The sequence below is a fragment of the Sciurus carolinensis genome, chromosome 16 (genome assembly GCF_902686445.1).
Source record: "Sciurus carolinensis chromosome 16, mSciCar1.2, whole genome shotgun sequence".
Taxonomy (NCBI): domain Eukaryota; kingdom Metazoa; phylum Chordata; class Mammalia; order Rodentia; family Sciuridae; genus Sciurus; species Sciurus carolinensis.
In genome coordinates this window covers 52,160,391-52,170,304 of record NC_062228.1, presented here as the reverse complement: position 1 = coordinate 52,170,304, position 9,914 = coordinate 52,160,391, and the positions used below count along the sequence as shown (strand labels likewise).

The following is a 9,914-nucleotide window of genomic DNA, read 5'->3' as shown; positions in this document are numbered from 1 at the left end:
ATCCTTAATTCAAATATCTTAACCTTCTCCTTACAGACATGCCTGCTGTTGGCTAAATACAGTGACTCCTTTCCCTTGTAAAAATCTACTTTTAAAACTGCAGCCATACCTTTAATTTAAATCTGGAATCTACCCTCAGTTAAATGTACTGTACATTTCAATATAGAACCAGCCCTCAGTTAAATACAGTACATGATCTTAGTTTAGTGTTGCCCAAAGTATGTCTCCAAATTGGCCTAGCACCCCAGTGAGTCCTCACCTCCCAATCATGCCAACCCACCACCCCATAAAGCAGTTGTTCCAGTCCCGCCAGCAGTCTTGTCTGTCCACTTCTTCTCCTGGGCTTCCTCCTTTCAGGCATGCCTATCCTGTCCTGTGTCTATATAGTGGGTATCCTGGGCCCTCTTCAGAAACAAGCAGAACCGAAGTGGTGGCAGTGAGGAAGCAGTGGGCAGGCCTCCATCAGGCTGGATGGGAGTCCCTGCCGGTCTCCAGAGAGCAAGGCTAAAATCTGGGAGGCAGGAGACCTGGGGCAGGCTCTGGTGCTACCACTCCCTGACTCCCCTCCCTGGCCATCGTCCCAATTTAAGTGATCCTCAGGGGCCCTGCAGAGGTGTGACATTGGCTGCCGTCTTACAGAAATGCTTCTAAATTGTTCATTCCATCCCTCCATCTGTGCAGAAACCCTCCAGCCACCACTTTCAGCTGCAGACTGAGCTCTTCCCTGTCAAAACCTGTGGGTCCTGCCCTACCTAGGGGGTACGGAAAGCAGGGAAGTGGTCAGAAGAGGGGTTGAGGAGGTGGCAGGGCGAAGACAAAAGCAAGACAGCAGAAAAGCTTGGTGCAGGCAAGTTGGAGCCAAGCCTGGGGACAGATAGCACTGTGTCCACCCAGCCCTTCCCTGCCACTTCCAGATGGCCCAGACTCGGGGCTGATTATTGGTTGGGTTCCCCTAGGAGCTTTTTAAATTTTTTTTTTAGTTGTAGATGGACACAATACCTTTATTTTTATGTGGTGCTAAGGATTGAACCCCGTGCCTTACGTGCTACTACTGAGCTGCAACCCCAGCCTCTCCCCTCGGATCTTGTGGTTAGCATGTGGAAGGCCCGACTCGTCACATCAGCTGCCACATCTAAGGCCATGCAGCCCATGTGGCAGACGGTGGTTAGGGAGATGCCACAGCTAGCTGCGATGCCCACAGCAGTGAAGGCAGGGCCACCTGGCCTCCCGTTTCTTCTACCAACTCTGTGGTGACCTTGGTCCACAGGACCTGTTGCCACCAAGATCTTTTCCGTTTGCGGTACTGAGGACTGAGCCCAGAGCCTTGCACACGCTCGGCAAGCGCTCTACCACTGGGCTCCATTCCCAGCCCCGCCACAGGATGGTGTGCACGGCTGGCCTATCTGCCAAGCAGTGGCCTTTGTGGGAATTGGCAAGGGTGTACAGGTGGCAAGCCACACCCTGGGCACCAGCGTGGCACTCAGGCCACCAGCCAGATGTGGAAGGCCTTCTCTAGGTTGGGCTGCAAGGTGCTGGGCCTGGCCACCAGAAATGCTGCCTGTGGCTCTGCAGTTCCTTCACCATCCTCTTCCCGCCTCTAGAAGTTGCCCCTGCCCAATAGGGAGACCTGGGGTTCCTTCATGCCATCCACTTCTGGAGACAAGTACCCTCCATCAGTCCATGCGAGTACTGTCATGCTGACAGCTGCCTGGGCGCAGTGCCTGCCATGAGCACAGCATGTGACTTAAAAATGTCAGCCCTGGGGCCAGGCTGCGTCAGGTCAGATCCCAGCCTTACTGCCAGTGTGGGCTTGGGCAGGTCACCAAACCTCTGGGCTTCCTATTGTAAAACAATGTGTGTGGTGATTGTACCATTGCCAGCTTGTACCATTGTATAGCATCTGCACTGTTCTGACTCTGCAAACATGGGAGCTAGCACATACCCTTTTTTCTTTAACCCATGAAGTCCCAAGTTTTCGATTCTCTATAGGACAATGGGACATAATGGGTACCCTCAAATTATTGTTCTCTGTCATCAGTGGCCGAGAAGAGCCAGCTCTCAGGAAATGGCAGCTGTAAGCATGATTTCACTGTGGGCCCGGTTCAGTCACACAGTGTGGCCTTGGGCAACCCCTCTTCCCACTCTGAGCCTTAGCCCCCAGAGTCTGCTCCTGACCCTCACTACTGCCCACAGCCATCCGAAACCTGGCTGAGCAGTCTCCTGGGGAAGGTGCTGGGTGATGGCCGTGGGAGGTGGTGAAGTGCGTGGCTACCTCAAAGTGAGGTGGGAGCGGTCAGCCCAATGCAGGATCTTGCCATCCAGTCAGGCATGCTGCAGGATGCTCTGAGGTGAGCCAGCACCGGTGGGGATGTTTGTCAGCCTTCCAGTGGGAGTGCCTGTGCCCAGCAGGCCCTAGAGGATGGCTTTGAAGTACTTGGAGAGCAGATATCACAGACATCACAGTCCTTTCCACGATACCCCATGCACGCTGAGCAGGGGTCTTCATTTCCCAGCCCCTGGATGATGTTGACAAAGGTCAACTTGCCTGAGTTGTCTCAGCCAGTGTCGGGCCTGACTCTCCAGCAAATGAAGTGTGACTGTGACTTGGCAGTGACTGCTGGCAGGCTCCCATGTTGAAGGCCTTCAGCGCCCTGACCTCCTCTGGCAAGAGCATTAATATCTTGAACTGGCTGAGGCTTGGCTCGGCTTTGCCAGGGATTGTCAGACCCCTCGTTCTTGGTCTTCAGCACTTGACCTTCAGTAGGACAGGTAAGGTAGTATTTTCTGGGTTTCCCTCTCTCTAGATGCCTCTGCACGCCTGTCATAAATTTGGCTAATATTACTGACAACACTGCTGCCTGTTTTTAGCCCTGACAGAAGTTGTCTGAAATCCAGTTGTACCTCATCACTTTGGCTTGGTGAGATTTCCCGTCCATTGCGTTTGTTTATGATAGAGCCCACTTGTTCCTCATCCCATTGACCCAAGACCCAAGGCATCCCCCAGCAGCTGACCGTGAAACAACCTGCAAGTGGCAGGACATCATAAATGAGTTCCCCCTTCAAGCTAGTTTTCTTTAAACGGGCTGATCCACACCCCCCTCAGGACAATACTGGTTGTATTGTACTGTACAGGCACAGTCCGCAGGTTCTCTCCTCCTCACTTGCTCCCCGCCCACTGGCAACCTTCTCCAGACTTCTCACCGGCTTCTCTGTAATAAATTTCTGGGCATTCTGTTTCACCTCCTCATGGTGTCTCACCTGACACAGACTTGAACCTGATTTTGCCCTGGTCAGGGCCCTCCTGGAGAGTGGCTATTCTGACTTAGGTCCACTCTCAAGAGAAACCTCAAGACCAAACTAAAAAGAAACCATAAAAGTAGACTCGTGACCATGCTCAAAGCATTTGGGTCTTTACCAGTAATAGTACTGAGTGTAACAATATGTTGGTTTAAGTGCTTTATTTAACATTTATTCATCACTGCCAGATACTCCTGGCTCATAATAGCCTAGGAAAGAAGATTCTCTGCTATCCATGTTTGGCAGTGAAAGGATGAATAACTTGTTCAAGGCTGCCAGCTAGGGAGTGGGGTGATGGGAATGGATTTGAGGTCTTCTGAATCTAAGATTCAAACTTAAATGTTTTGCTTTTGTTTGGTTATTTTTATATTTGTACTAATGGGGCACCAGGCACTGTGATTGGTCACGGAAGGCAGTGATGAGCTGGGACTCATATCACTTTTCACACTTCCTCTGTGCCGGTCACTGTTCAAACCATGTGCATCATTTCAGTAAGTCCCTATTTCTCAGAAACAGGCTCAGGAGGGTGAAAAACATCTGCTAAATGTCTTTCAGCCTCCTCCAGAGCCGGGACATGAACCAGCTGTTTCAGGTCCTTTTGCCATATCCACACCCACCCCCCAATCCTGGACACCCTCTGCATGCCAAGACCTCTGGGTGCTGCAGTCTCAGACCCGAAGAAAGAGAGTCCCAGCGGATCTGGCGCATGAGTGGAAATGTCGCCCGCCCACATGGCCTGGCCCCTGAGCACCTACATCTGCTCAGGAACCAAAGCGAATGGCTAGGCAAGCCCTGTGCCCCCTCCAGGTGTTGGTGTCCTCACTGGGATGGCAGATGTAATGGGATTGCTTGACTGCATCTAGTCCCTGCGTATCAGGGACTTGCTGGGTGACCCTGGGCAGACAGATCACATCACCACTGCAACCTTTATTCTCTTCCTGCCAGGAGCAGACAGGATGCAGGTGTCAGTTCTTCCTTGTAAATGCACAGCTGACTCCTCAGAGCCCTCTCAGTTCTGCCTCCTGGTGAGGCTGAGGTAGAGGCTAGCTGGGGAAAAGCCTGGAACTCAGACTGGGCAGCTTGGTTGAGAGTTGCCAGAGAAGGTTTGAGCAGGAGAGGAAGATCCTTCTGTGGCCTTATGTAGAATGAGATGAACCTGGGAGGAGGAGGAGGTGGAGAGGAGCTGGGTGGAAAGAGCAAGGCCTAAGCTGGAATGGACTGAGGATCTCTGGATGGGGATGGGAAAGAGAGGAAGAAGAAATAGGTGCAGATGTGGGGACCAGTTGGCTAAGGGGAGTGCAGGGGAGAGAGGGACAAAAGTAACCCACTGTGTCCCATTTTTTGTTTCCCTGCCCCCTGCTTTTTGCTAAGTTGCTGAGGCTGGCCTCAAACTTGAGATCCTCCTGCCTCAGTCTCCTGAGTTGCTGGGATTACAGGTATGCACCATCATGCTTAGCCCACTCTGTCCCTCTTAACCTTGGAAACAGTGTTGACAGCACCCAGCATTCATTCCTGACCTCTCCAACCAAACCCCAGATGGGGCCAGGATGCTCTGAATTTGGGATAATGTCTGAAGGTCCACAGGGCATGAAAATGTGGTTTGGAACACGGATTTGGGAGTACCTCAGGGACTGGGATTTCTCTACCATGATCCCCCACATCCCCTCTTTTTCTGTATACAGAAAAGCTCTTGTGAACCCCAAGCGGTCCTGGCAGAGGCCTCCCAGGAACAGTGGTTTTTTTTTTGCAAAGCAGTAGGAATTGGCACCCCCAAAGTCCCCAGGAAAAATCTGGACCTTTAGTCTGGAACTCTTTCCTAGAGTTAGGGATAATCTGAGGCTAGAATCATTACCAGGTCCTGGAAACCTGCCAGCACCTAGGACCTCATCCCTAGGAGGTTTCCCCACAGTGTGACCGCCCAGGCTGGGTCCTGGTCCCGCCTTTCTCCTCAGCCCCATGTGAAGGACAGAGCTCGGGAGAGGACTCAGCTCTCCAGCCACTGCCTCCCTCAAACAGCAGGGGCTGCTGCCTTCCCTCCACTCCCGCCAGGCATCCATGGACTTTCCAAAGGGAGTCTGGTCCGTACTTCCGTTCCCCAGACTGCTGTAGAGGAGAGGAAGTCCCCATGAGTCCTCCCATTTGCAGACACACCAGACGCATCGCCACGCACTTTCACCCTCAGATGTGACCGTTGTCTTCCTGAAAGGCTCAGGTCTGGGCCATGGAGCTGGGCCCCTTGCCTTTGCTTTTTTTATGGATTCTCATGGAGACCATCCACCAGCCCTCTCACCTTTGTCTTGCCCAAGCTCCTTTCTGAGGAGAACCCCAGGGCCTTCTGGCCTCCCTCTCCCTGCCACCCCGCCCCTATCACACCCAGGCAGCAGGGCAGGCATCCTAGGCACCTCTTTTGACCTGTTGCTAGGCACCATTGTGCTAATCCCAGGCACCCATCGGCTGCTCTCCAGAGGTGGACTTTGAGATACTGGTGTCATCAGAAAGGGACATGGGATTGAACTAAGTCCATACCAGGGGATGTAGCACAGTGGTAGGCATGTGCTGAGCATGTGCAAAGCCCGGAGTTCCATCCCCAGCACCAAATAATAAGTACCTTAGCAGGACCCAGCCACTGCTCTGCCACCCACAGCCGTTGACAGTCGGTTCCTGTCCTGGAACCAGGCAATGCAGGCCTACCACACAAATCCCCCTTGGCGTGGGCTGGGGAGATAGCTCAGTCGGTAGAGTGCTTGCCTTGCATGCACAAGGCCCTGGGTTCGATCCCCAGCACCGCAAAAAAAAAAAAAAAAAAAAAAAAAAAAATCCCCCTTGGCCACGTGGGGGCCAGGGAGACAGACCCACCACCGGTACCTTGACCTCCCCAGCCCAGGGTCAATTTCTGCCCCAGTGGCTTGGTCTTTCCCTCTTAGACCCGGACCAGCCTGCTGGCCTCCTGCCTCCGCACAACACCCTGCCCCCCCTAGACAGCAAGTGCCCGTCACCAGCCCTCCCCGCCGGCCCCCAGCAACTGCAGGTCTCGTTTTCACCACATTGGCCTTGTTTGGTTGGTTGGCTGGTTTTGTTAAGGCTTGGTTTGGGGGTGAGGCAGGGGTGGGGCTGCACTTTTATTTCTCTTCCGACGCATCACGCTTCTTCCAGCTGTCGAGAATGTACTTGAGGAGGAGGCCGAGCTTCCTGCGGGCAGAGAGTGGGGCGTCCTCACCATTTCCCTCCCCGGATCCCCGCTTCTCCACACCACTGTCACCAGCTGCCTCCAAGCTGACCTCCGACTGGGGCTCGTCTTCCTCCAGGGCCTTGATGCGGACCCGCTGGGCGTCCTCGGCCATCTCGTTGAGGCAACCCTGGAGCATGGTGTAGACCGTGCCAAAGCTGATGCCACCAGCCACCAGCGTCCCAAACACGGGGATACCCTTCTCAAAGGCACGGGCCACCCGCATGGCGCCGTCGGACGACTGGGAGTAGAGCCGCAGGACCGTCTCGGGTGAGACCTCGTTGGCCAGCGGGGAGCGGATGACGGAGCGCAGGTCACCCGCCTGCTTGCCCACCTGCTCGGCCAGCTTGGCCAGCGAGTCGTCGTCCAGGCCAAAGCTGCGGTGGTAGCCGCGCAGCGAGCGGATGAGCAGGGCGTCGTCGTAGGCGGCGGCCAGCCCGGGCACCGGCAGGGCCTGGATGACGCCCGACACCAGGGCGGTCTTGAGCACTTGCTCCTGGAGCATGTCCTTCTTTTTCTGCAGGGCCTCCAGGGAGATATCGGGCAGCGACAGCAGGCCAGCGTGGCGCCTGTGGGCGGGCAGGTCGTGCTCCCAGGTGGACATGAGCATCGGGAAGTCGTAGCGCGAGGGCGAGAGGTTGGACACGAGGAAGATGCGGGGCTCGGTCACTCCAGCCACCCGCAGCCGCTCGGCGCAGTGCTCCCGGATCTCCTGCAGGACGGCGGCCTCGCTGAAGCCCGAGGGTCGCTGGGTGCGTGTGGCCGCCAGGTCCTCGTCCACCTTGGTGCGCACGAAGTAGAACTTCTTGCCCTGGCGCAGGATCTCCGCGGCCAGGCGGGTCTCCACGGCCCCACAGCGGCGGGGCGAGACCAGCAGGAAGAAGTCGTAGCGGCCAAAGTCCACCTGCTTCAGGTACTTGTCAGCCGGGCAGCCCGGAGAGCCGGCCCCTGGCAGGTCCCACAGGGTCACGTCAGGAAACTGTGGGTGCGGGTAGGGCGAGGGTTGCATTGTGGTCTCCACTACGCCGGTGAGAGCCGCGCCTGGGTCCTCGGCCCCCAGGCCACGCAGGGCATTGATGAGGGACGACTTGCCAGCCCCCGACTCGCCCGTGACGCCCACCTCCAGCCGGGTGCTCTCCGAGGAGGCCAGTAGCTCTCGGAGGCGAGAGGCAGCCTGGGGAATGTCGCCAGACTCGAAGGCTGTGCGCAGGGCCTCCAGCTCCTCCTTGGCCATGAGAATGGTGGTCTCCTCCTCCCCAGGCGCTGAGGGCAACTTGGAAGTAGCCATGGTGACCAGTGGTTCAGAGTGCGGCAGGGGACAGGGGAGAATCACAGGATGTGTGATCCTCAGCGTCTGTGGAGGAGAAGGGAGCTGGTCACACCTGTGGACCTTGGCGTGAGGCAGGGAGAGCAGCACTGAGTGTGTGAAGGGAGCCCCCCAACCCTCCAGAACCCCAAAACTGCTTTCCTCAAGAACCTGGGGTACCTTTTGGCACTAGTGAGGGGATTTGGGATCTATAAGGTTCAGATTCTCTGTCCCTAACTTGCTATGTGACCTGGGGCAAAATGAAGCCCCTCTCTGTGCCTGTTTGCTTTTTTGGGTCATGGGCATGATATACCCAGCTGCCTCCTGAGGTGCTGTCAGGTTTAATGTCCTGCTGACCCTGACTGAACCAGGGGCCCTGCAATTTCATTTTGGTCTGGGCCTCACACATAATCTAGTCAAGCCCTGCCCAGAAAGGGCCTAAGCCCAGATTCCCAGGCCCGTTGCACGGGCCCAGAGATCATCTTGGGTCCCGTCACTGTCTTGGGGGGGGGGGGGCAGTGTGAAATGACATTGAAGGGGACCCAGACCCAGAGCAAAGCCTGCGCTTGCCGAGTGAGGGGCAGTTCCTCAGCTCTCTGCCTCCCTCTCCTCACCTGTAAGATGTGGGTAATAACTACAGTAAGGGCAAATCAACTCCTGGAACGGTTGAGAATTAAATGGATCATGACATTTGAAACTGTGCGGGGCACACCACAGGTGCCCTGTCGTTCCCATCGTCAGGATCATTAGCAGCCATATTGCCAGTGGTGTGACTAGAAGCAAGTCCCTGCGCACCTGAGCCTCGGCCGCTGCCCGTGCTATGAAGGATGATCCTTCACACCTCCCAGGGCTGCTGTGACAACTGAGCCTCGTCCCCCCAGCCCTGTGCCAACTTTGAAGACATTCAGTCCTTTCCACTCAATCCGAGCCCTGCACGGCCAGCCTTGCGAGGTGGACTCCCTCACCTCCTGGGCCTCTGTGTCCTCCCGACCCCTGGAGCCTCACAGGGGCTCTCCCTTCTTCCCACCTTGGTGCTTCCCTGCCCTCCTTCCCGCCCGCTCTCCCTCTGGCCCATCACCTCTAAAATGCATGTTCTCTTCAGAGAACCTGGGAGAGATGCTGGCTCCTGGGATCACGTCCCCTCCCAGGGAGAGGGACTGAGGCTCAGACAAAACAGGTGAGGTCTTCCCACCCAGAGGCACAGCCAGGCTCCAACCCAGACCCCTGGTCTCCTTTGCTCCACTACAGAGCTGCTCCCTAGGCCACAAGCCGCTGTCAACCCCCTTGACCCCTTGCCCCGCCCGCATCCCCCACCCTGTCCCCCCCACCCTCCCTCACCCCCGCCAACATTCGCCCCAATTACAATGCCCCCCCAGGTCCGACCTCCTCGCTGGGCAGTGCGCAGTGCGCTGCCCGCACGAGCTCCACCCGCCCCCTGCTGTATCTTCTCCCTAACCCAACTCAGTGGGACCCACCTGGGGAGGGGATGGTGGGAGCCTGGGACCGGTCCTAGCAGCAAGAGGCGGACAAGTCTGTGGCTGCGGGGCTGAAATCAGAGCTGAGGGGGTTAAGATGGAGAGCTGGCCAGCCCCTGCCTCGGGCCACCCGCCCCCCAGGGCCCAGCTGCAGAGCCCTGCCCTGGAGACTCACCTGCCTGCCCTGCAGGCGCTCCCTCCCTCTCCCCTCACACTCTCCCCGCTGGTGGGCTCTCCTCCCTTGTTACCCTGAGATCAGGCCCTGTTGCTAGGACCCATTGTAAGAGCAAGCAGCAGCCTATTGGTCTGCCAGGCCTGGAGCAATAATGGGACAGTGATGTCAGGGGGCGGGGCACGGGGGGGGCAGGGACCCCACCCCCAGTGGCTCCCAGGGCCACCATCTGGTCACACTGGGCCCTCAGTCGCCATGCAGGCCTCAGACATCTTTGTAATACTGAGACTTTTTCAAAACCCTCCAAGGTCTCCATGATCCTCGGGACAAAATCCCAAATGCACAGCCTGGCCTCAGAGGGCCCCCACCTACTCACCACTTCACCCCTATGCAGGGGACTCTCAGTTTCCCAAACTTGGGCAGCACTGGCTGGAGGAG

General features: G+C 56.6%; 1 protein-coding gene across 1 annotated transcript; it reads right to left on the bottom strand.

Moving 5' to 3' along the window:
- Window positions 1-6,391: 6,391 nt before the first annotated feature.
- Window positions 6,392-9,347, bottom strand: Irgc (immunity related GTPase cinema). The gene is made up of 2 exons (XM_047529961.1): window positions 9,305-9,347; window positions 6,392-7,877 (listed from the first exon to the last, which is right to left on the bottom strand). Exon 2 carries the CDS (start codon window positions 7,809-7,811, stop codon window positions 6,417-6,419), a length of 1,395 nt encoding a protein of 464 aa, XP_047385917.1. The 5' UTR covers window positions 7,812-7,877; window positions 9,305-9,347; the 3' UTR covers window positions 6,392-6,416.
- Between the last annotated feature and the right edge of the window lie 567 nt (window positions 9,348-9,914).